Source organism: Pteropus vampyrus, unplaced genomic scaffold, assembly GCF_000151845.1.
Source record: "Pteropus vampyrus isolate Shadow unplaced genomic scaffold, Pvam_2.0 Scaffold3, whole genome shotgun sequence".
NCBI lineage: Eukaryota > Metazoa > Chordata > Mammalia > Chiroptera > Pteropodidae > Pteropus > Pteropus vampyrus.
In genome coordinates, this window is record NW_011888784.1 from 15840429 (window position 1) to 15868204 (window position 27776).

General features: G+C 33.3%; 1 protein-coding gene across 8 annotated transcripts in view; it reads left to right on the forward strand.

Moving 5' to 3' along the window:
• NOL4 (nucleolar protein 4) overlaps positions 1–27776 on the forward strand; it is a 279961-nt gene that overhangs the window by 193050 nt on the left and 59135 nt on the right. For 4 of the 8 annotated variants that reach the window (XM_011361785.2, XM_023530925.1, XM_011361805.1 and 1 more), the window contains 3 exons: positions 3260–3439; positions 4138–4329; positions 19545–19658. In XM_011361785.2, the coding sequence (XP_011360087.1) occupies positions 3260–3439; positions 4138–4329; positions 19545–19658 (486 nt within the window). The remainder of the gene's footprint in view (positions 1–3259; positions 3440–4137; positions 4330–19544; positions 19659–27776) is intronic. The other 4 variants (XM_023530930.1, XM_011361792.2, XM_023530939.1 and 1 more) reach the window with 2 other exon arrangements.

A 27776-nucleotide genomic window follows, 5' to 3' on the forward strand; every position in this document is an offset into this window, starting at 1 on the left:
ACCATATTTTATGTGAGTTATTTGGAGGCCTATGTAGTAATTTTGCTTGATTTTATTTATCACCTCAATATCTACATTTCTCTGTTTTTATTTTTTCTTTTGGAAGGACTTTATTTTTTAGAGTCACAGCAAAATTGAGAAGGTACGGAGATTTCCCATATACTACTGGCCCCCACACATTCATAGCTTCCCGTTATTATCATTATTCGCCAGAATGGTACATTTGTTACAACTGATAAGCCTTCACTGACAAATTATGATTATCCGAAGTCCATAGTTTACATTATGGTTTTGGATAAATGTATAATGATATATTTATTATTATTATGTCACAGTATTTTCATTGCCCTAAAAATCCTTTGTATTTTATCTATTTATCCCTCCTTAACACCCACAATGAGTAACTACTTTTCATTTGACTGTCCATAGTTTTGCCTTTTCTAGAATGTCATTTGGTTGAAATCATACATTATTTAGCCTTTTCAGATTGGCTCTTTTCACTTAGTAAATTCATGTCTTTTCATGGCTTAATAACTCATGTTTTTAGTGTCGAATAATATTCCATTATCTAGATGTATCATGGTTTATCTGTTCATCTACTAAAGCACATCTTGATTGCTTCCAAGTTTTGGTAGTTGTGGATCAAGCTACTATAAACATCTGTGTGTGTGAGTTTCTGCATAGACATAAATTTTTAACATCTTGAGTAAATAACATGGAGCACGATTGCTAGATTGTATGTATATAAGAGTATGTTTAGTTTTGTAAGAGAAAACCAAACTCTTCTCAAAGGGCTGTACCATTTTTCGTTCGCAATTGCAATGAATGAGAGTTCCTTTTGCCCCACATCCTCATCCGCTTTGGTGTCCTCAGTGTTCCAGATTTTGGCCATTTTAATAGATCCATAGAGATATCTCATTGTTTTAATTTGCATTTCCCTGATGACTTAAGATTTGGAGCATCTTTTCATATGCTTATTTGCCATCTGTATATCTTCTTTGGTAAGAAGGTATCTCTTAAAGTCTTTGGTTCATTTTGTATTCAGGTTATTTTCTTGTTGAGTTTTTAGTGTTCTTTGTATATTTTGCATAACAGTCCTTTATCAGATGTGTCTTTTGCAAATATTTTCTCCCAGTCAGTGGCTTGTCCTCATTCTCCTATTTTTAAGACCAAATAGTTTTGTAGAAAAAGGGAACTACAATCTTGAGTGTCAAGTCTGTAGAGAGCATTTCTTTGATGCTGTCAGGGGAAATGGGGAAATGTAGATTGATATGTGTTGATGCCTATCTCAGTATAGCTTGAAGGAAAATGCAAATTAACATGAAAAGAAAAGTAGAGAGCAACACTAGTGTTTAATTCTGTGCCAAATGCCACAGTCTATCAAGAGTTCACAGTTTAGCAAAGACCGAAGGTTGACTGAGGTAGAAATGAGAATCTTTGTAGAAATTGAACTTAATCTGGCCTTGAAAGCTGGTTAGATCGTCCACAGTAAGAGGAGCAAGTAATGGAACTTTAGCTGAGAAACAGAATTCAGAGTTATAAAAATTTCTGGATAAAAACAGTGATTATGCTTTAGATTTAGATCCTGAATATTCTCAAGTCTGTAAGACTGGGCCTCCTTCACCCCAAGTGACTAGAACTATAGATCCTTCATGCTACCAAATAGTTCTGTCTACAGCAGGTAACTGGTTTGTGTGTCTCACAGGGTGTGTGGAAAGAATGCATTAGCCTGGCGTATTTGCATTTAGATCAGTGTATTATAACATTTTTTCAAATATTGCACATTGCCATTTAAAAATATATATGCTATATTTTTCAAACTAATGGAATATTTACTTTGTATTTTATTAGGTAATTCCACCTTGTTAATGATTTGAACTGTAAAAAAAATGCTGATTTTAAAATTTTAACTTCACTTTCAATGTCAGTGGTCTATTCTAGTTTTCTTATTATTCCTTCTTTAATGAAATTCCTCCTCTGAATGAAATATTAGCGTGATCTTTAAAGCATGCTACACGTTATCATTGAACAGAAGCGTTTTCAAACACTGTTTATTCAAAATTTTCGTCTTTCACAGATATTATCTTCTATTTAGTTGGGGCTACCTATGTATCTAAATTAGCATGTGTAAAATATGCATCATATAATGATTAATCTGACCTTATAATGATTGATTTCTGTATCATTCCAGCCTCAATTGCAAGTGACAAACTCAGGTTTAAGCAAAAAAGTAAAAGGGGGCGGAGGGTGGAGGATGTATGCTATCACACAGCTGAAGCATCTGTGAGTTAATTTCAGGCACAGTTGAAACTAGGTGCTCAAATGATGTTATCAGGACTTTTTCTATTCTGTTTAGCTCTTCTAGATTCAATGTGATTTCAGTTACAGGCAGGCTTTCTTTACCTGGAGGTAAAGTTGGCGTATGCATGCCTAGGGTAGAGAAAGTTGTTGCCCATAGGACTGGCACTTTCGCTTGGTGCAGCAGAGGTTGTGTCTTGAAAGGAAAAGATAGATGCTGGGCTGACAGAGAAGTTGGAGATACCACAGCAGGACCCATGGTTGGTCTTGGACACAATTATCAGTTTGTGGAAATTGTCTTGGTTGTCATTCATCATCTCTTATGCATTAGGAAACACCCAGCTTGACAGATGATTAGGGGGAATCCTAGTTCCTTTTTCTAAACCAAAATCAGATGCCATCTTAAGACTCCTAGACAATTTATAAACTAATTTTAAAGCATGTTGTCATACAAATAACAGACTTAGCCTCAACAATATTTGTATGTCCTTGTTGGGCAAGTCAATTCAGCATACCAACCCCTTACTTTCCTTACCTGTTTAAAGAATACTAATGCAGTTACACTAAGCTCTGAGGTCATTTCCATTCTGAAGAAAATGTGATTCAAAGATTCTCTTGCAAAATTGATTACAGGTTGGTTTTTCTTTTCTTTGGAACGTGGATATTGAGTGGAAACAGTAATTGCTCTCAAGAAGCTAAATTCAATAAAACTTAGTGCAGTGATGGAAATGTTCCATGTGGCTATTGAGCATTTGAAATGTGACTGGTGTGACTGAGGAAATGAATTTTTAATTTAATTTAAATTTTACTAATTTGAATTTAAATTAAAATAGCCGCAGCTCTTGAATTATCAGCTCATTTAAACAAGACTTCTGAGGAAACTGTCGAAATGAAAAATAAAACAAAATGTATAATCTCGTTCAAAGAATTTAAAAAGAGCAATTTCCTCCTGTCTTTTCAGTCTCCTGCACATAGCTACTCAAGCTATGACTCTGGCAAAAATGAAAGTGTAGACCGAGGCGCCGAGGACCTGTCTCTGAACAGGGGCGATGAAGACGAAGATGACCACGATGACCACGACGATTCTGAGAAAGTTAACGAGACCGATGGCGTTGAGGCAGAGCGGCTGAAAGCTTTTAATGTGAGTCCTGCCACACTCCCAGTGTGGCTTAATTTTTACCACTTCACTTTCATGTTGTTGCTTGTTGGTAAATGTGGATATTTTAGAGACATGTTTGTTTAATTTACAGAAGGATTTAAAAAGTACATGAAACACACTTTGCCAACCAGACACCAGAATTGCTGTGTTTTGTTTAGAATTTTAAAGCCAAATGTGAGCTGAAAACTGGAGTTGTGTTGTGTGAGTATGCATGTTTACCTAGTGGATGAAGGGGGCCTCAGCTTATTTCTCCGAAGAGTATGCCCGTCATCATTTATTTCTTTTGCTTTCCCAGCTTATCTAATTATGCATGACAAAAGAGTCAGTTGTTTGTTTTCAGAGATTAGTACACTGTGCGGTGTAGCAGTGTAGCAGTCGTATTTATTGAGAATTTTATGGGTGCTTAATTGTCACAGTCTACTGTTATTTCCTGATTTTTTTCTACACGATAGTCTATACTTTTCTGTATGTCTGTGTCTGTCTGCCTTTCTCTCTCTTTCTCTATTTTTTATCCAACCATTTAGAAAGTGTTTGCTTAAAATTTCTGGCTTTCCATTGCAAAGTTCTCCAGTGAATAAACCAAAAAAGAGTATTTTCCTATCGGTTATCAAGACAGGAGGCTAGGAACAGCAGAGAGCAGCCCTCCAAACCCTTCTCCTCTGTCTCCCTCTTGCCAACAGATGTTTGTCAGGCTGTTTGTAGATGAAAACTTGGACCGAATGGTCCCAATCTCTAAGCAGCCCAAAGAAAAGATCCAGGCTATCATTGACTCATGCAGGCGACAATTCCCTGAGTATCAAGAGCGTGCCAGAAAACGTATACGTACTTACCTCAAGTCCTGCAGGCGGATGAAAAGAAGTGGTTTTGAGATGGTGAGTTTTGAATTAAAACACAGCCCTAGATTCCATCAAAATCCCACATGTAAACCATGACACTATTATTTTTTTCATCTTAGTGTCTTTTTTATTTTTTCCATAACGTCAGGTCAAAGGGGTTTTTGTTTGCTTGTTTGTTTTTTCCCCTTCTCCTTTTCATCTTCCTGAAGTATTTACCCCCTTTGTTTATTCAATAAGGAATACCTTGTGAAACCAGTGCTCACAGGCCCACATGATACCATGTCATAGGAAATGAGGGTGATATAAATAAAATCCCATGAGAACCAGCATCTCATTCATGTTTGTTTTCTCTCTGTCACAATTGGAGTGGATATAAGGTTAATCAAGTCTTGAACTGAAGCACCAGTTGTTGCTTTAACGGCATGTGAAAATGGCTTTCTGTGGAATAAAAAGAAATGAATGGATCCATCTAAATAACACTGTTTTTATACCGACAGTGTTATTTATACCGACAGTTAACAGATAGCAAGCCTTGAAAATAAAGATCAGGGAATGAAAATCCTCATGTGAAATATAAAACTTTGTTGTACTCGCTGTACCTGTGTGCTTATAGATGGTAACGTGAGCTTTTATATTCAGCTGGGCTTTATAGATGGATGAGATTATGCTGACATTAGATTATTTGTGGGTGGAAATCAAATGTCATTTTTTTTTTTTTAACTTGATTCTATTTCACCTTGCTCTCTAATTGTTACACCTAGCAATAGGGCATACATTTACAATGTATTGTTTTATTTCATTTTTTTTTATGTATATGACCAGAAATGTATTGGAAATTTTCTGAAACCATTTTTTCTCTCTCTTGGCTCCATAAAAGCCAAGACTGTTAGAGCTTGTGATCTGTGCCTCATTTATTAGGTATGATGGGGTAGGAGTTGGCATAAGTAGCAGAGGCTTCAGAGTATGTCAAATATGAGAAATATTTTTTCAGATGTAAATGAAACGGCAAAAGTACCAAATCCACTGTCTACTCTTGATTTTTCTACATTGGCTTGCAAAACTATCTTTGATATTTTTCAAGAGAAAAACGACCGTTCTTACAGAGAGCAGTCTGCCTAGATGGTAACGAGAACTGGGTTTGGTCCCCAGACAGCCTGTTTCAGAGTTCTGGATCCACCACTTGTAGCTGTGTGACCTGGGCAAGTCACTTCAACTGCCTGTATTCAGACGCCTCCTCTGAGATGATGATAATTCCTAATTTATAAAGCTGTGAGAATTATATAAATTGTCACATGTAAAGCTCTACAAGCCATTTTTGACACAGTAACCACCCAATAAATTTAACTCTGAAAGTATTATCAATTAAATATTTTTTAATTCATCACCTGATAAAAGCTTCCCAAAGTGTTTGCATTACACAGTCACAAAACTCTCCATCCAAGTATTTGCTTATATCTCAGAATAACTACATTGAAGTCAGAGTTTGTGATGCATGTTTTTAAAATAAAAATAGCATAGCTGTGCTTGATCAAACTAAATTATGACAATAGAGATTTATGGTATAAGAGGAGAGGCTGCCTAAAGAAAATAAAGCTATTTTCCCCATTCCTGAATTACTTAAAAATTATTATCATCCACCCAATAGGTGAGAGATGACAGAAAAAAAGATATTTAAACAAGTGTAAAAGTCCAGAATCCTGGCATTGACATCTGGTTCAGGACCACTTAACAGTGAATGTGAAATTCCAATTAAAATGGTATCTCTTTCAGAGTACAAAATACAATATATACCTCCCTCTTTCAGTAACAATAAAGATAGTATATATCAAAATTTTCTTATTTTAACAGCATCTGGCATTGCTATTTCTTCCCAATCTTTTAATGTTGTGTAGAGATTCTTCTCTTTGGTAAAATTTATGTTTTGTGATACTTTTTTTTATTAATCATTATTTTAGAGAAAAAAAATCATTGTCATGTAAATTCTTAATTTCTCTAAGGCATATTTAAGACATTCATGGGTATTTTTTATTGTATTTATTTTCTTCAGTGGCCATGTATTTGTTGTAAACCTTGTGCTATGTGTAGAGAGGACAAAAAGTTGACTAATTCTAAGTCAAGTAGTTTTACAAACTAATCTTGACAGAAATATGCTGTAAAGAAATGCTACTAAATTTAACTTCAATAATTTTATTCATTATTTATTCAATATATGTATAATGTACATAACATTATACAAAGTAATAAGGAGAAGTAGAAGAGATGTCTGACCTGTTAATTAGGAAAATATAGCGTGTTCCCTGATTATTATGATTTATTGAGATGACACGTTATGGGAAGTGAAATGCTTAAGTAATATAATAGAAAGCCTAATATAATTAAATGTTAAGTGAACAACATGGATGAAAATTGATACTGTAGTGTAGCCTATTTTTTTTATACATTACTCAGTAATGTACTACTGAAAATAACAAATTAAATATACCATCTAGTTGACACTTGAAATTTTGATTTGTTTTATGTATCACTTCATTGTCATGGAGCTTGGGGAGGATATGTGTCAATTCGAATACTAATCTCTATCTAAAACAGGAAAAGGCATGAATAAGATAGATAGTAATCACAGCTAAATATTGTACACGAATATTTTTGCATTATAATTTTTAAATTTGATATAAGATCCACAGGTATTTTTTTTAATTGAAACAACATTAAACAAAAATTCTGTTTTTCTATTGTGTTTAATAGAGGTAGACATGAAGAAAATGTCTTCAATATTATCAGTTCCAGTATGTGATTGCTTTTACATGCAAATTATTCTACAGTACTCAACAAGTTAACAAGGTGGCAACCTAAAGAAGTTTTTAATATATTTTCAAAATGGAATTGTTAAGTGTAGGATTATTTGGTAGGGAATTTTGTATTATGAAATAAAAGCAGCATTCAGTAGACACAGCTCTTTCAGTTACTTGGGGTATGGAAGTCAGGAGACTTCTTAAGTATAGTGAAACACAAAATATTGAATTATATGTTTCCTGATGAATTATATTAAGAAATTCAAAGAGATGTTCCCCTAGAAGTGGTTTATCACAGCCTATTTTAGTACTATACTTGAGAATCTTGTCATTCACTTTGACTAATTTTCTGCTGTCATTAATACAAAGTCGATTCATGTTTAATTATTTTATACTATCCCTTAAAAATTTACATGCCAACACAAATGCTTTTAATTGACTTTATTTTAACTGATTGCTTACAATAATTGGAGTATGTGCTTTTGCATTTTTATTTCACTGGAATTATCAAGACCTCACAAATCTTGATTGCTTAAGCAGCCAAAATTTCTGTCATTGCTACAAATAGTCTATAATACATGAAGTATATTAACCTTATAATGATACTTTTCTCTACATTTTCACTGATGCACTGTTTGTTTACTGACCATCTCAAATCATAAAATGCTCAGTGTTGTATGTAAAAGGGCAGGTTTTATGAAAAATAAATTGAGTAAGTTTGATCCAGACTATTATCTTAGTTTTCTTTTCATTTTTTTTTTTTTTAACATTTGAAACACCCAGTGAGTTAAACAGCCATTTAATGAATCCTTAGACAAAAACATCTAATTGTTCTGTTATGTGGCTTTAACTCAAAACTACTTCAACTACGTTTTTTTGAAGAACACTTGTTGATTATTCCAGAAAAGAAATGAATTTCTCCAAATTCCAAATGAATTTCTCTTGATCCTAAATTCAAGAGTACCTATAATAGATAAGATCATAAAAGCTTTGTGAAAGATGGGGTTGTCCCATATTTGAGTGTCATCTCTGTTATGTGATATCATTTCTCTTTTTGTTTTCTGAGTTTGCATTGTTAGAGACTCTTTTACCACACTGCATAGATTTGCATACATTTTTATAAAATTAAAATGAAAAATTTTAGGGCAGTTCATCCTTTGTCCTATATCTCAGATTTTGCCACTGCACCAAGTTAGATCAAATATCCTAGATATTTGAATTCGGTAAACTCAGACTCTTGAAAAATTACCTATTTACATGCATTTTAATATTATGTAATTGACTATGTTTATTTGAAGAAATAAGTCTTACACGATTTTTTTGTAAAATTTCATCAAAGATGTCATCCATTAGGCTACTTAATGTCCACTATAAATGACTTCATTTCAGAAATTTCTTTTAGAAGGTAATGCAAGAAAAAAATTTTCTCCTGTGGAAATAGAGTGCTTTTATATTTTTTCATCACTAGGACTTAGTGTAGCTTAGTGTGTTCATTTGTTATTCCTTACTACCAGGAAGTCAGAACCAAAGTCTTTCTAAGGTCCCAATTATCTGTTTGCTTAATTTATTTTAGTGTGCGCATTTCCTTAGTGGCTCTTATATCCATTTTAGGGGAAAACCTGATATAAATTTTAAAAACAAATATGTAAATAATATAATTATGGAAACATTATACTTTCACATCATCTTCTAAGTTCTATTTCATAGTATTTCTTTTAAATGACATCCTATAATACCCCTCTTCAGTAATTTTGATATATGACTTTCTGATAACATAGTTCTGTCATCAGAAAACAAATATTTAATGTTTTGGAAATAGTACATTTTTAAGAGAATTTGACTAATTATGTCATTTGCATCCCAAAGTAGAGGGATCAAAATTTGTTTTTAATTCAAGATATCAGAAACATTGCAAAAGCTATAGTGACACTTGCTATTCCTTCTTTAGCAAATAGAGATGTTATAAAAAATGAATTAAAGTCCTTCTTTAAACTAAAAATTTGATCAGAAATATACCCAGCCATTCATATAGGATCTTGATTAAAAACTTTATAATACCTGCACAGCCAATATTATTCAGAACGTTGCTCCATTAACCATCCCAACTCTTTCACATATTCAGTTTTCTTTCTTCACTGAGAGGAAAATTTCTTCTCTTCTACTAGAATAAGTCCCATATTCCAAGAAAATATTTAACCTCATAACTCCTCTTTTACAATCCAAGTTCATCTTTCTTTGCCACGTTTCCTCTAAAATGATTTTACATTTACAGATCGGATCTCTCACCACTAATTCCCTCTGTAGTCCCTCACATTCCAGTTCTGGTTCTCACCACTATATTGAATTAGTTCTTAGGAAGATCACATGACTACCTTTGCAGCAAATCTAAGAATTGCACCCCTTTTTGCTAAGGGGCCTTTCTAAGATTCTGAGTTTTTCAATACTGCATGTTACTCTGTCCACATCTACAGAAGTCTGCCCCTGTATACAGTACTCTACCCTCAAAGTAGAATACTAGTGATCCACAAAGCTTCAGTACTTTATTCCAAATGTCAGCCAGACATTTGTCAAATGTACCGTTATATCCTCATTAAACTCTTTATATTCTCCATTACTCATTCTTGTCACTGATCTTCCACCTTATCCACCAGATTACTTGTAAATTCATTTTGACTTGCTTATTTCTGGTAATAGCACACCTATTATCATTTATACCAGTGTTCATAAACTCGGAATGAGACTTGACTCTTCATTACACTTATGGCTCGCATCCTACCACTCACTGAATTGTTTATTCTTCTGTTGCTGTATTTTTCAAATTAGTCCCATGATTTCGAATTTTATCTGCTATCACTTTAGTTCTAGCCCTTCATGCCTCATACCTGTTCTCTTGCATAATCTTTTTAACTAAATTCCCTACTTCTATCTCATACTCCCTCTCTACTCTCTGTCCTTAGGCAGAGACAGAACTAGAATTTGTGCCTTAAAATCATGAAATTTGGGGCTTTTCAAAAAAGTAATACAAAATAGTGAGCAAAAAATTAGGTAGAAGGATGAATATTTATTTACAGTTAGAAAAGATAATATGCAAAACATTTTTTTAAACAGTAATTTTGAAGAGTAATATCTTTTTCTGATCTCTCTTTAGATAATTTTCAGATACACTTACATATAAATACTTCTTGATTTTTAACTTGGCTTCCCCTACCTACCTAGAATGCTTGCAATATCCAGAAACTTCAGGATTCCCATCCGGTTGAGTGATTCTGGTGCCTAAACTTCACTGGCTTTGTAAAAAATCTTCCTTTGCTCCTGGAGTAGTCTTCATCAACTTTGGCTTTGACAGTGTCAGACATTTGTCATCTTAGAACGAATTCTAAATTTCTTAAATATGTTAGAGTATGGCTTTTTGAAACTGAGAGACCCAAGTTCACTTCCCGGCTTAATTACAGTGTAATTTTACATGATGTTTCTGAGTCTCTTTTTCTAAAGGAGAGGACTGTTGGGATATTACATGTGGCCCTTATCTACCCTTTCTTTTAATATGCTTAATTATTTCCCTTCACACCTTAGGCCATCACATGGGACCACTGCCCCTTCTCTCAATGTGTGCTCTCTTAGTCTACTGATTTTTTTTATGACTCAGGGATTATGGGTACTAGTCTCCCATTATTTCCTAAATGTATTAAAATTGAAGAGTAATTAGAATATAAGAACTATATTCAACATAGTTGTCAGAGGTACTCATCATCGGATCTTTTAGTTTTAGGAAACATTGACCTGAGCCTCATGGAATACCACCCCCCGACACACACTATACTTATCTTCTCTCTACAAATAAATATAAATCCTAATTACAATAAATTTTTAAATACCTAGCTAAGCTCAAAAGAAAGAAAGGGAAATTTCCAGGCCATGAAATTAATTAAAAACAAAAAACAAAAAACTCACAGCCAGAGTTGTAAGCCCTTAATTTGATAGGGTAACAGAGTAGGAAGGTAGAAAAAGTAGGGTGTGAATACCTACTCAGGTTCAGGAGATGTGGATTCTGGTTTGTGACTAGGCAGGAACACGAACTGAAAACTGTATACAAAACTGGGACCCTAGAAAGGCTACTTCTCTATTAAAGGGGAATTAAAACATTCAGTTACAACTCTAAGGAATAAAATAACAGGCTTATAAGCAATGAAATTAAAACCTTACTAGATGGTTAAATAGAAGATAAGGCTCAGCTAAAGAGAAAATCCATTTGCATAATTATAGAAATTAGAGAAAGAAATAGAAATATGAAAATATGAAATATGAAATATGAAAAAAGTTAAGATGGAGACTAGAGTATTAAAGATATATCTAATAAGCATTCCAGAGGAGAAATTAGAATAAGGACAACATTCAAACAGAGGAGAAGGGAGAATTTTTTTAGACCATTGAATCCTGAGAACAGAGAAATAGAACAGTTATGAGCAGTATAAATAAAAACAAATCTATACCTATTTATATCATAGTGAAACAACCACAGACCCAAGAAATTCTTAAATTTCACCAGTAAGAAACAGATTATCTAAAACAGAAAAACAGAATGAACACAATTCTTATTCTCAAAATAGACATCAGAAGACAAACTTCAAAATCCTAAGGAAAAAAAAATGTTTTCAAAATTGTTAGAGAAACTGCTTTTAATCTACAAGTCAATGCCCAGTTAAACTCCATTTCCAAAGTGAGGAAGAAAGAGATACTTGAGACAACTCTTGAGGTTACCACTCACAAGCTGTCCCTGGATGAACTAAAAATGTCCTCTAAGAAGAAGGCAACTGAATCTGATGGAAACAATGGAAAATTAGGAGCACTGGTGAGGAAATCGAGAAAAGCACCCTGATTTTGTAGTCAGTGGATCTTGGTTTTTATCTGTGCTTTGCCAGATGTTACTTGTGACCCTTGTGAACTTGATCTTTCATTTCCTCATAGGAAAAATGAAAACAAATAGCACTTAATCTTACACATGAAAACTAACAGCACTTGCAATAACCATGTAAAAACTCCTACCTAGCATGGTACATAATATCTGAGAAACATGGTAGAATGCAGTCTAATCTGAAATTGCTTTACCGGGAAACTCTCATTGTCTCAATCTGTTGAATTACTTGGAGGACTGAATTGAGTATGTCTTTATTTACTTAATCCTCACTTCTAGCTAAGAGCAGCCTTAAATCTCTCTCTTCTGTGTGCAAATTGTACTTTGTGGTACCTCTTTTGTAGTTTTATTTTATCCTGTCTTATATTACTGTATATTAGCTCCCTAATAAGTTACGTATCTTGAGTACAATGCTTCTTAATTTGTGCATTTTTGTATCACCCACGATGTCTTATATAGTGCAATTAGTTGTTCATGAAAGCTGCTCAATACAAGTTCAATTCAATTGAATTAATATTATTGAATGAAAGCTGAGTGAATGAATGGGTACTTACTAAAGTATTACTTTGTGATAGAAATTACTTGGGAGATAACTTTTATTGTGTGCTATGTGTTTCACAGTATTCTGCAATTGGTATTTGAATTTTAAAGTTACCGCCAACTAGCCTAATATATTTTAAATCTCTAGGGAATTTTTCCCCTAAAGGAAACAGTTATATAACATTTAATTTTAACTATTTTTTTAATCCTTGAAACACTATTTTTAAAATATTTTTATCTACTTAGCAATTAGTGTGACTAGGTATGATATTAATTGTATCAATAGAATCTGTGTATATTTGTAAGTTTCACATGTAAACTATTAGGAAAAAGATGCCATGGTCCACAGTAATCACAAGTATATAGAGTCACTTATTTTCAGAATTCAAAGATGTTTCCTAGTGTAGATTTAAAGAAGTGGTCATTTAGTTAAAAATGAAACCATGTCATTTTAGTTGATAATTTCATTTATCTTGTCTTAATCAGGGTTATTGTCATATGACATTAGCTAAACTGGGCTTCTCAGTATCATCTATAAGACTGAATTCCCCATGTATTTTTGAGAATGATCATTATTAGAGACCAATAATGTTTTTAAATTAAGGCCAAAGCACAGATCATTAATTCATAATGAAATATTTATAATCAAACCCTTAATGAAGGTTAATTAGCATTTTTGTTAAAAATGCATTTTCAAACTCTTTCTAAATTAGTCAAGGGAATTTTCTCAAGAAACAGGATTCCTGGGCTCAACTGTCAGGGATTTGCCACTCTCCCATTTCTTAACTATGTTTCCCTGTGTATTGGTTTATCTCTTAGATGGGTCCTTGCTGCCTGTTGGGAAATGTTGCCATCAGCACCTCTAAGCCTCCATTCTTAAAATTTATAATCTAAGAGCAATCTTCCAGCTCCAGGTCCCCATTCCCAGGAAAGGACTTGGATTGGCCCTATTTGGATGATATGTCCATCTCTTGGATCTGTTATTGGGAAGAAGGAGATGAGCTCCCATGATTGTCCAAGCCTAAATCATGTGGGCAGGGTGAGGTTAATGAGGTGCTTTGCTTATCATTTCCACAAAAACCATATAGGACATGTTAAGGACAGCTGACCTGCTATTTTAGACTACATTCATAACCTTTATCTGAAATCTTGCATCATCTGTGGTTCAGAATTCAGAATTCTTCAGATTTGGAGAACATGATAGAGTACATATTCTATTTATTGCATGACACAGAGCATTCTGGAAGAAACATCCCATATACAAATATTATTTCTGCCACAAAACTTATGAATATACACAGGAAGTAGGAAAAAGAAAGACTAAGTATTCTCATGTTAGTTTTTTCTGCCAATTGAGTTTCCCCAAGTTTTTGAAAAATCTTTTAGTTTATGCTATATTAAGATTTTACAACTGCTACTAAAATGTTCTGGGTCTATAATGAACATACTTTATTGAATACATATTATGCCCTATATGCTAGGCATTGTACTAGCTTGTAAAGTAAACCCTATAATGACAAAGAAAGTGTTGTTTATCTCCATTTAGACTTAGCACAGTTCCTGATATATAGTAAGTGCTAATTAAATATATTTGAATAAATGAGGATATCAGTGATTTTATGTACATTACTTAATGGAAGTGATTCTAACAATTGCTCATGATATAGAGCTTATTTTTTTTATTCATAATTTATAGACTGAACCTAAATTTTATCTTTTATAGAAATGAAAATAATGGTGCTTGGTAGCATGAGTGAGGCTTAGAGATATTAAATAGCAAAAACTGTCAGATAGAAAGCAAGTGGCTGATTACAAAATAATATCCTGGTCAATCTGATTTAGTTGTTAAACAGTTACTTTATTCCACTAATGTCTACAAATGAAGCTACCTAGTTAATAGAAGGGATCCCTTAGGAGCTGTAACTTCTACCAGCCTGTAACCATTATGCCTTTAGGTATAGATAAACCATTTGGGGGGAGATAGGATATGCATATCATCTAAGCTGCAGAATTCTTAAATTAAATATTTTATAAGATAAGATTAGGAGAAACAATTTTAATTTAGGACCCTACCTAAACTCCGATTACTGAATCATTTACTTTAAGTAGAAAGAGCTAATTCTACTTAAAATCTTAGGTGGGTGTTGCTGTGGCCTTGTCTACTACTTGATTAGGCTATTCTTAAACACTAGTCTAGAAAGCATTACCTCATTCACTCATGAACAGAATCTCACATTTTTATTTCTTTGTACATTTTTTATAATTTTAAAAATTCTGCATCTTAAACGTACAGCAGAAGTTTAGAGGACTCCAATGTTGTTTATATTTTTAAGACCAACAAATGAATAGCTTGTGAATGTGGTGGTAAGTTTTACATGCATATATAAGGAAAAACACATGTACATTGTGCCAACAGCAATCACATCTTAAGTCTCTAATTAAAATGTGATTTTTTGAACTCCTAAAGCTCCATGTGACAGTTTAGCCATCTGTTTAATGAAACAGCCACCACTGATTTGGGCATAGATAATTATTATGATAAGGACAGTGCTAGGGAAAGATCATCTCATCCCAGTTGAGAATGACAGTTAATTATGAAGAGATAATTAGCAAAGGGTGGTTAGCATTATATTATATCCAGAGAAAGAAATAGGTAATAAATCTTCTCAATCTAGGTATAAATCATGTAGAGTATAAGATTATATACATTTTGAATCATGATTTTAAAATCTAATAGGTATATCACAAATACACATATTAATAAATAGCATATTAGCTGAGCTATATTCAACCAGAAGGAAAAGTGTTGTTTTTCATAAATTATCTATTGAAGTCTTTGTATTTGATTTTCTTGTCAAAATATTCTTATCTGAAGTTATCACGTGGAAGCCTTTGTGTCATCTGGGCACGCCTATTGATGTAAGAGGGAACCTTCAGCCCTCCTTTCTGGTGGAATCCATGACTACAGCCCTTAACACACACTGCTAACGATCTCCCAGGAAGACCCTAAAGCAGTGATAGTAGAATAAGCTCTCTCCTAGTAAATGTGATGAAGGGAGGGAGCGTTTCCATGAAGATGGCTCTCAGAACTCACACTAAACAATAGGTTTAAATTTCTCTATGATAAAATTGCTTTTATAAGGAGCAAAACTGATTAATTCCCTTCTATCTTAATATAAGCACTTTTGACCTGTAACATAAACAAAAACCAAATCATGGAGGAAAATCAGCTTTTAAAAAAAGCCCCTTTCTTAGTTAATATTTTATAATCAGGCACAGCATAATTGAGCTGCGTGTGTGTGTTGAGGAGCATTGGCATTTATTATTAGCTCATCAGTATTAGAACCAAGGAAATTTTTAGGAGGATTGCTTCACAGGAAAAAAAACCGATCTGCCTGGCTCCTCATTCTCATTTTGGGTATGAAACTCAGCTTTATTACATTTTATGTACAGTAATTTCTTGCCACTTCTGGTTGCTCCAACATGAAAATCTTATCAATTTAGATTGCATCAGTTTAGAACATGTGACAGAACTTAGATAAGTGACATTTTATCTTTGTGCTATTAACAAAGAGGGTTTTAAAGAATAAGGAAATATATTAGAAGGATTTCAATCACTTTAAGAGACGGCTTTTAGAGAGATCCTAATATACTCTTTGCTTAAATGTGAAATGGAGTTCACTGTAAATGGATTCCTCTGCAGGAATGTGTAGTACATAAGAGCTCTAGCTTTATTTAAGCTCATTGAGGCCTTAGTTGCAAAATAATACAAAATTATTTAGTAGGGATTATTATTCTCAATTTATCATTAGATTTAAATATCAATCCAGGTATTTCCACATACATAGCTGTGTGATCTTGGGCAAGTTACATAATCTCTCATAACTTCAATTTTTTTTTTTTCTTAAATATGAGTATATAAATACTTTTCTCACGGGTTGTTTGGAAGACTAAATCAGATAATGAATCTAAGCTTTTTGTATTAATACCTTCAAACCCTAAGCATTTAATATGATAGGTATTAATATTTATCTTAAAATTAAATTATGGTACTCGTTTTCTACTTGGAAGTACATATTTTATTGTGTATTTCAGATAAAATAAATTCTTTGAAAAAAAAATTTTTAAACTGCGATATAGGTTTTATTTATTCTTTCTTCCCTGCTCTCCAATGAGCTTGAATCAGGTATTATGATCGTAACACATACAGGTAAAGGGCTATCTTTGGTTGGCTTATTTTTTAGTTGAGCACAACAGTTTGTATGTAAGGATTTTTTTTTTCTAGGATATTTTATATTAATCATGACAATGTAAAATGAGTGAAAGAATTGAGAGACATAAAACCTGGGTTCTAGATAAGCTCAATTTGTCCTTTGGCAAGTTATTTAATCTGTGTGGTTTAAGTTTCTTCAGATGTTAGAAAAGAAACTTGTGCTGACTGATTTCAACGGCCATTTATAGTAACTAAATTATAATTTTGCAATAAACTCAGAACAACTCTATTCGCAAAATTACACTATTTAACTACTGGCAATATCTAATCATACCTCTTTGCTTCTACTTATTTTTCCCACTTAATAAGAAAGAATACATGATTGCTTTATCTCGAAGTTGACTTTTTCCCTAAAACCTTGAAGTATTAGGTTATTCAGTGACCTTAAAAAAATACCTAATTCCACTCAGGGCATTTTAGTTTTTGAGATGACCAATTTAATATATCTGGGAAAGACACAACTCTATCGTTTTCTCTGAAAGGGAAATTATATAAATTATGTATCACAACTTGTACTATCTAGTAAAAGTCATATTTTTATTTTATTTTTAAAATTAAAACAATTTGAGAGGAAATGTTATTAACTTTAAAGGGCTATTTTACCTTGTGTTCTCTCTGTTCAACAATTTTTATGTATTTAAGGAACTTGTGTGTTTGTTACTATAATTTAAGCACTCTAATAAAAATTACATATCATATGTTTATACACATATAATTCCCAAATTATATACTCTTAATTTTAATGAAGATACCTGCTGGAGGAAAAATAAAGATAATAAAGAATAGAAATACATAACTCTGAATTTAATGTGTATCAATAATTTTTATTTAGATTCTGTTAATTCAGTCCCTAGAACTAGATGAAGGGTCTGATAATGTAGTTTATAAAGATGCGAACATTCACTTCTATTTAAATAGCTACAATCAAATAATTTTTCATTTTTCATAATAGAATCTTCTTATTCCAATTTTTCCACAACACCTTTGCTCAAAACACTTCAATTGAGAAGGACAACATTATGTACTTAACTCCCATGTAGTTTAGATTATACTTTTGAGCCAACGGGACACTGATTTTGTAGCTTAATATATTTTTGGTTTTGCCCTAAAACACCATATCCATACCAGCGAAGTACAGAATGAAATAAAGAAGCAGTATAAGTTTTGAAATTATATTTTTATGACAATATTTTTAGGTTCACCTCATTTGAATCTCCTCTCTCTTCCCAGCACACAGTCCTTTCTAATTTCCTTCTCAAAATGCTTCTGCTACATTTTCCCTGTCACATCAAGGGACTCTCTTCTTTTTCTTTTGCAAAAATAGGATTCCAAATATCCTGATGCTTTGTTGTCAAAGTTGTCTAACCATCATTTCAGACATCTCTCAGGTTTATCAAGTGGAGACTCTACCCTATACCTTTCCTACCTATTGTCCCAGAGGTTACTTTGGAGCTAGAAGCGTGAGGAAGTTGGCTAAAACAGCCACAGAAATTACTTTCTAGTCAAGCAAGGGCAGAGCCTGGTCACTTTCTACAGTATACAAATTCCACTGAGGAGTGTCTATTAAAACACTGTGGTCTGAATTTAGCTGTTCTAGACTATTGTTTGAGACATAAACCCCATGGTTCAATTTGCTAAAGCACATTTTACATGGCAGAGATAGTAAAATGAATCAAGGACCATAAAGTCATGCTCAAATTCATTTACTAGATAAATAAATAAATAGGCTCTGTTAGTTTAAAGGTTTCTAATAAGTGGCATCCATAAGGTTTTAGATTGAGGCTTTGAAAACTCTTAACATGGCATGCCACTATATATGCTAGATTCCCAAAAGACACTTTTATTTTGTAATTTCATATTTTGCTATCTCATCTGATTTAATTTTCATGTTATTCCTTATCTTTCATTTGCTTATCTTCATTAAAAAAACTGTTCAATATCATTAAGTACTTCATCTTTCACTTAGATGATTTTGCATGTAATTATGAGAAAAGAGAATGGAAAACTTTTCTGATTATCACAAATGATATGGAGAGTTGCAAACAACTTATAGTTAATTAGGAGCTTAGTTGGGGGATTAATTAATTTGTTATGTGGACTACATAGAAGATAGATTTCCAATATGTACCTATTAATATTAACTCATATTTATAAATTAAACATGTAGACACATACATCTCACGTCTAAAACATCAAATTTTATATCAAAATAGTTCTTGAACTGATTTTAATTTGTATTTAAAGTAATATTGTTAAAGGATTTAATCATATCAATTGTGTCACATCTTAGACTGTAAATATTCGTAATATTTCATATTAAGATTGACATGGTCTGAGTATCTGTCAGTTTTTCCAATTATGTTTCAGCCCTGTCACTTGTTTTTGTTTTGTTTTGTCATATGTTATAAAAGAATTAAAGAACTTGTTTTATTTGCAAAATCCAGTCAGCAATTTTTCCACTGCTTGTTCAAACTCCAGCTTAATGGCCCAGACTAAGTATTTGTGACAATGGAGTTGTGGGAATGAATGATGAATCTGTGCAGCGACTATAGCTTTAACGTCTAACTAGCTTTCATTTTTCATCTTTGCAATTTCCATTTCCTCTTTTTATTGAATAAGTTCAGTTGAAATAAGTGGCTACTCCTGCACATCCCGTGAGCTCCTCTGAGAAAAGCATTGGCCCGTTAATGATACTGTTAATAATTTTTTCATGTTTTCTCTTTTTTTTTTTTAGTCTCGACCTATTCCTTCCCACCTTACTTCAGCAGTTGCAGAGAGTATCTTGGCGTCAGCCTGTGAGAGTGAGAGTAGAAATGCTGCCAAGAGGATGCGTCTGGACAGACAGCAGGTATGGAGGAGTATTGGGGTCTGGTGTACACCAGCTATAGAAAATATGGTTATTTAGTCCAATTTGGGTAGAAGAGCAAACATTCTTCAATGGATTTTGAAGTACACAAATATATAATTTTTTATCTTTATGATATGAATTTAAATTTCTAATTTAAATTTGAAAATGCATGAGATCAACAGAGATCCAATAGCAAAAATTTTCTGTGGTGAAAAATGGACAGTCATAAAAACAATGAGTTATAATTCTGTTTAGTATCCAATGTGAAGACTAATTACTTATTTAAATAAGAGGTTCTAACTGATCACTGACAGTGGTTCTATAAGTTTACCTGACCATTTATGAGAATGACTTGATTATGTTCATTTTAAATGAAAGTGACTTCAGTTTCCTCTGGTCCACTGCTAAATGTCCACAGATTGTGCTTAGGATGGTGAAAGCATGAAATGTTGTGAAAGACTAGAAAGCCATAAAATGGGGATATAAAATAATGAAAATCTATGTCCTGGGCTTGCTTCCTTATTAATGAATCATTTACTGTATACCCATTAAGTATCATCTTCCTTTGTCTCTTTTCTAAGGCTATATATCCATGTAGTATACATGGGTATATTTTTTGTGCACTGTTCACTCATGTTTCACTCAGTTTCTCCCTTGGTTTATCTGCATTAGTCTGTCTCCCCTTCTCATGTCTGGAATGTCTTTCTCTGTTTTCTTTTTTGCTCTAGCCTTCTTAATTATCCATAATAAAAAAACTAAATTATATATAATATTAAATATTACACATAAAATTATGCCGTTCTGACTTTTAAATTATTTTTACAATAAATTATCTGGATGCTTTCTATTTCTAATTGAGGTTAGGATGAGAAGACAATTGTAAATCCAGTTTTGGTTTTCCTGTGAACCAATGAGCTTCAAAGACGTAGGGAAAAAAAAGATTTTCTATTCCAGGCTTAGAATATTGAAAAATATTTCAGAATAACATTATTTTTTTTTTAATTTATGTGCTTATGAACATAGCATGTGAAAATAATTCTAAACAATGCAAAAGATGAAGCCTTTAGTTAAATAAAAAAATATAGTATTAGCCTCAGATAAAATGTATATCAAAAAGCTTATTTTGAATTTGCTAATTATTCTTCACCAACAGTATTTATACACAGATATGTTCTTAGTTGAGACTTTTATTATTATTATAACTCTAAAATTTTTCTGACCTAAAATGACTTACAGCACTATATACGATACCATCTTAACATAGTGATTAAGATCGAACATTCTGGAGTTAAATACATCTGGTTTTGATTCTCAACTCTACCATTACTAATTGCATGACTTCCAGAAAGCTGCTCCAGTTCTTTGTGCCTCAGTTTCTTCATATGCTAGATCATAATATTAGTACTAAACCTATAGGCCTGTTGCGAAAACTCTAAATGACGTATTTATGTTATGTATTTAGTATTTTGCCTGGCATATGGTAAGCATCAATAGCAAAGATGATTTTTATGAATATTCTAGCTTTTCTTTCATTGCATTGATATAATTAAAACTAGAAAGAAGCATTAATAGTACTATCAGATATATAGGAGTTTTGAAGTCAGACTAAGTCTATTGGAGAAAAGATTATAATTCTAGAAATTGGAATAGCGGAATTCTGAGATTGAATGGACTCTCCTGGTTGTCATCTTGCCACAGAGCTATATCTCCCACCTAGTCTACACTCTAGAATATCCCAGCTTAGTATCAGTCATAGAGTTTTTATGAAAATTAAGTGTCCGATTCATGCTATGTACTACCTGTGATATCAAGCTACAGTAGCCCCCAAAGCTATGGCCAATATGTGGCCAATTACTTAACCACTGTTGGCCTAATCTGTAAAATGGGGATACAAATTCATAGTTTTGTTTTGAGGATTTAATAAGGCAATGCATAAGAAAGCATACTGCATTTAATAAGTTTATATATTGTTAAAGATATAGCATATTCACCATTTGCTTGAATATCCCAAGTACTTCCTGTACTAATGATCTGCTACTTTCTAAAACGTGTATCCTGTCATCACAGAGCTGTAATCATTTTGATGGTCTTTAAATTGAGCTCAGATTTGCTTCCTAGAGCTTATACCCATTAAAGAAAAGCCACTAGCAATGAGGACTGATTTCTTACTTTGGTCCTGGGAGTAGGAAGTGGAATGGGTGGGGACCAATGGTACTTGACCCTACTTCCCTTATTAACCTCATACGTAGTAGTCATTTATCGCAAGTCACTGTCACCTGGAAATGGATGTCCAGTATTTCCCCCACATAGGAATGTTCTTTTCCAGGCTCTGAAAGGGTTCAGTGGGCTTGAGATTTGTAGGGGATCTGGAAGAAATGACCAAAAAAAAAAAATCTGTAGTTTATTGGAGACCTAATAGGCATTTTACAGACTTTTTTTTTTTTTTTTTTTTAGTATTTTCAACAACCCATGAGAGCAAGTATTATTCTCATTTACATGTGAGGAAACTGAAGCTCAGAGAAGTAGGAAAATTTGTACCAGGCTGCTCAGCTGCATGGAATATAAGTTCAGGATATAAATTCATACTATGTGATGCTGACACTTGCCATCTCTCCTTGATCCTATGCCTTTTCATTGTGTTCACTAAGGAAAAAACCATGTTCAGGTACAAATTCTTCAGATTCATATCATTTGTGCCTCTTCTCACAGTGTTTTTGACAGTGCAGTTTTCTGTGGGGAAAATATCTGCTTTATTCACAAAGATTTTTGCACTCTTCCATAACTAGCAAACTAGGCCTCTCCAGTAAACAAGTTATTCCAAACATGACATTTTTGTCTTGATATGAGCTTGAAAAAAGGTTACAAACTTCCCAAAGGGCTTCACATCATCCAGGGAATGGGTTATGAACTGTGAATGCTGGTTTAGTATGTTTTTGTTGTTGTTGTTAAGTATTTTTAAAATATATTAAATAAAAGTATTTCTTCTTACCATGAATTCTATAAATTTCATTTGGCATACCACACCAAGCCTTCTAGCACGTGATTTTGCACTTCCCACCAAAGCATGGAGATGCGGGGAGCCCTGTCCTAATTGGATTTGATAGTAGAGATAGCCAGAGTTCTTTTGGTCATTGCCAATGAGATCATCCTTTGCTGTGAGCATTCTTAGCCCAACTCAAAATTCTTAGAATTTGCCAGGGACTTGGAGATTCTTCACGGTGGCCCTTCCTTTCTGTAGGTATATGAAAGTTCAAACACTGGACAATTTAACCTGGATCCTATTCAGCCACACATTTTGACTGCTCACTGCCTATGTAGCCACATGTAGGGCTATAAATATGTATGTCCTTACGAGTTTATGAAGCTTAATGAATTAATTGGATTTTATCAAGCTCTCTGAGCTGTGAACATGAAAGGTATTATGGATGTATTAAATACCTTATTTCATATGTCCACCTTGCACTAGAATCCAGAAGAGGCTGCTTGTTATGCAGCCTTAGCCCTGAAGCAAGCCAGTGGCAAGGACAGGCATGCTTCAGGAGTCATGCTTCTGCTTCATCAGGAATCAGATTTCACACAACTGAGGTCAATCCCTGATGTATTATACAATATATTCAGCATTGCTTTTCTTTTAACATGAATATCTGGAACTTTAGCAAATTCTTCCTCACTTTGAAAGTTCAAGAGGATGGGCAGTGTCATAGAGTTCACTTTTACAATTCTGTGACATACATCGAATTAAAAGATGGCCTTTTTCTCTACCTTTATTACTTGGATATTATTTCATCACTATTCCCTTAAAAACAAAGATATCTCAATATTCTTGGTTATAATTTATCTAAATAGAGAGAGACTGAGAGAGATTAGACCAAGCTACTTGCTGTTGATTTATCTCCAATTAGTATGTATTTTTTACTGTTTTTGAGAGAGGAAATACATTTTATTCCTAGGCTTGCTTAGGTTTCTGAATAATGTGAGGATTTCTTTGGTGTTTTTTATCTATTCAGTTCTTTCAGTCAAATTAGTTTGTCGTTTTATGGAAGGGATCCCATAAAACCAATGGTCAAGGGCTTCCCCAGCAGCATCACAACAGACACAGCCCTCATAAAGGACAACGCAGCGTGAGTGCTAGGTGACAGTCAGTTTTTGTAGTGACTAGGACAGATGTGATGTGGCACTTTGACTCTATTGAAAAGACTGCTGTAGGGGAGATAGAGGAAATGGCATGTTAGTTGTTTGTGGCATAATAAAAGATGAAAAGGCAGAAAAAACATACTGAAAACTGATGTATCGCTAAGTTAAAGAAAATCACTGCTAGTAAACCAGCATGAAACCTTGGGCCCAGGACCAAAGTAAACCCACAGTTTCTCCTACTCTGTTTTCTTTAGTAGTAGTGAATTCACTGAGACCTGTATCTCTTCATGATTTTCCCTTTGTTGTGTTAGGGCACTAAGGAGTGAGCATATTATTAAAAGCAATGTAATTGTAGGTACAAAGGTTTGAAATATGGCTACATAACTGTCGTGGCAGTTTTCCTACAGACTTTTTATTTTGTCATGGATGTATTTGAAAACTACAAATGGTCAAGACTTAAGTTTTTACACAGGTAGCTTTTCTTTCATATTTCATTCTGTAGTTGTTTGTCTTTTTGGTAACATTTATAATTAACAAATACCTAACTAAAAGCGACATTTTTCAATCGGGTATTATGCCTAAATTTAAGCAATGTGATAGTGACAGATATGGCTTGAAACCCATTTCTGTGGCCTCCCAGCCCACACCCCGCTGCCCCTATTCTCAATTCTCCTCAACTTTTATTCTACTCATAGCATTTTCTTTTTTATATACAATATTTTGGAGAAAATCCTCTATCTTTGACTCTTTCAACATATGTTTCATCATAGCCCTTGCATCCAAAAGAGAAAATATACTATATAAGAAAAACAAAGTACCATCTAGGTAGTTCTTGAAATACATTGTATTTCCTTTGTAACATGTGTAATTTTAAATTGAGATAGAATATACTTTCCAAGTCATCAGATTGTAATTGACCTTATTTTCCTTATTAATAATTATAATTAATAATTATAATATCAACATTAAGATATTATTATAATATAATAATATATTATAATATAACATTATAATAAAATATATTATAATACTATAACAATATAATATATTATAACATATTAATATTAATAATTATAATTAATAATTGATATTATTAACATTCTCCTTTTGGAGAACGTTAGTGGATGCAGGACTGTGCAAGGCATTTTGCAAGCCTGTTTTACATAATTGTCAGAAAGCAAGGGGAGGGGGAACCTTTACTGGGGAATTACCTGGTTACTAGATTTACTTGGTGCTTTGCAGATATTCTTTTAATGAGGGTGTGATCAGATTGTCGTTAGAGCCAGGGGAGAGTGCTCCTAATTCTTCCTGAGGAACCCAGGAGGGTTTCCCAGAGGAGGCACTATTTGAACCAGACCTTGAGAAATGAAGGCGATTTTGAGAGACAAAAGTGGTAGAGGTTGCTATTTCAGAAACATGGAGTATTTTCAAACATGAAAGTTTCTTGAGTATTAAAACCAGCAATCTCCTGTGAGGAAATTTGAAATTCTCAGGAAGAAATGAAGGAGAGGGGATCGGATATGAAGGTTTAAACTAAGTGGTGCAGGGGTTTTACAAGCCTTGTGAAGTTATTTAGGTTTTAAGTACATGCCAGAGAGGAGTGGGAAGGAGACTGACAAGTCCAATTTTTAGGAAGTTTCAGAACCCTAGGGCCAAGGAAGTGTAGATGAGACCAAGGGCAGAGGTGAGGTCCTCATTCAGCTGATGAGGAATCAAAGTTTAATGCTTTCCTATAGTTTTAGCTTTGTAACTATACACAAAAAATTGTTATTCTTTCTCTATTAAATATCTTTTTATCTTTTCTTTTTATGATGTCTCAAAACACTAACATTACGGTATTTTTCCAAACCATTTTTACTTCTTAAATTGAGAATAAGGTTACTTCTGTATTTTTTCTTACTGTACTTATTTTTCTTATATGTTTGTTTATGTCTGAGCAGTGATGTACAGCGCATTGTTCTATTGGTCCCTGAATAGTAATGAGAAGCATGTAGATCAAATGGTTTCCCTCTTTCATGGATGAGAACTCTGAAGCTGAAACTATTTCTCTTAGATGACATGAAAGGGGTTTTTTTTTTTTTTTTTTTGTGAAAGGTGGGAACAAGCCTCAGTTTCTGATTTTTGGTCTATTATTCTAGTTGGTGTTCTGGCTTCATTGAGAATTCTCTCACATTTGTATAAACTTTTTTTTTTTTTAATTTTAGGTACATTGTTGGCTTAATGTGTTATTAATTTTAAGTGTCTAAATGTCAGAATATGAGTAGGTGGTTTGAATTCAGACAGAGAAATTCAACGTAATGTTGATACTCTTTTCAGTGCCAAAGTCAGAGGAACATATGGTTTACTAGATTCTCCATGAAGATAGCATTTTTGTTAATATTATTTATTTTAAAAACAATTATTTTTAGGCTTAGCAGACAAATGAAGAATCTGACATATTTGGTTCATGCCATTATATTCATTTTTTGTAATTTTCTCACAATTTGTTCATTCCTTGTCCTGTCTTTTCTCTTTAATCTAACTACTTTAAATCCCATTAGTTATCATGATACAACAATATCGTGTATATTGGGGGAATTTAGCCATGGTCACAAATTGATTATGAAATTAGATAGTATAATAGCTTGACGAATTGGACTATGCTTCCTAAAGAGATTTACGATGTTTGACATGACTCGTGATAGATGCAATGAAACCACTGGCCTCAAGAAACACATTGTTGCTCTCTTGCTCAGCACATTCGGAACGCAGGATTCCCGAAGAGCTGGATATTCTTGGGAGCTGAGAATTAGCCTTCCTTTAAATTGACTTTAATTTTTAGTGGAAATCTTTCCAAAATATTAACGCATCTTCATTTCATAAGATAGTCTTCTAATCACAAATTTTAATGGTGGATTAAGTTATTAATCTGCACTAAGGATTGTGCAGTGCTGGCATTAGAGCTTTAGCTACAGGCATAGGTACTGCAGAATGGGACAGAACAGGTCATCCTATATCGTCCTAGAGAAAACCCCTGAGGCAGGTCAACTTGCTTTCTTGGTAATTTACCTCTTTCTCATAATGATGAAAGGAGCTCAACTTTCTGCTAGGCTTGCCAGCAATGTTGATCTTTTCCAATCAATTTTGCTCTAATGGTTTAATTTTTTGTAAGTTTCTCACCCCCATGAAGAAGCCTCATCTTCAGCATTCTTTGCCTTGTCAACAATATTTTTTAAAAAAAATTTTTGTACTTCAAACCAATGGCTTCTAGATGTCTAAAGGACAACCTATCTTTGCTTTTATTTACACCCCGTTAATGGGATGTAAGAAGGAATGCTTCTCACTGTTTTAGGAGTTTATGCAAAGCTGTTTTCTAAAAGCCCTTACCTGTACTCTTTCATCAAGAGAAACTGATGCTTTTATATAGATAAAAAAGCAAGCTATATTTTTTCAAAGCTCATTTTAATGTTTTACCTTGAGTATAAGCAAGACCAAAATAACATTTAAAATTCTACATTTAAATGGAAAGTCCAGCGAGATTCCTACATTAAGAGCAAACTTCTTATTAAATCATTCCTCTAATAACATTTCATGTTTCTTCCCCCCTCTAGTTTTGGTTTTGCTAGTTTTATTTAAGAAAAAAATAATGCATTCTGGCCCTAATACTCAAGGACACTTGGAGAACTCCTGGCAAGTGACAGGAACAGTCACTTCTTCATCCCTGAGGTTTGTGCTTAGCCTCTGGTTCCCAAATCCTCTAAGAAAATCTCATTGAGATTTAACAGAAGTCAGAGTTCTGAGTCCCTGAAAGACTGCAGAGAGCAAAGTACAAAAGAGGTCATAGCTGTAACTGTAAAACTTAAGTATCAAATGGGTAGATGTAACTAAAAAAGTTTATCTGAATTCCAGAGTCATTGATTTCCATCAAAAAACAGTTCAAGTAAAGTTTTTAATTATACACAGGCCTAGAAAAGTTTATTCTCAGTTTAGACTGACCTTTCTTTC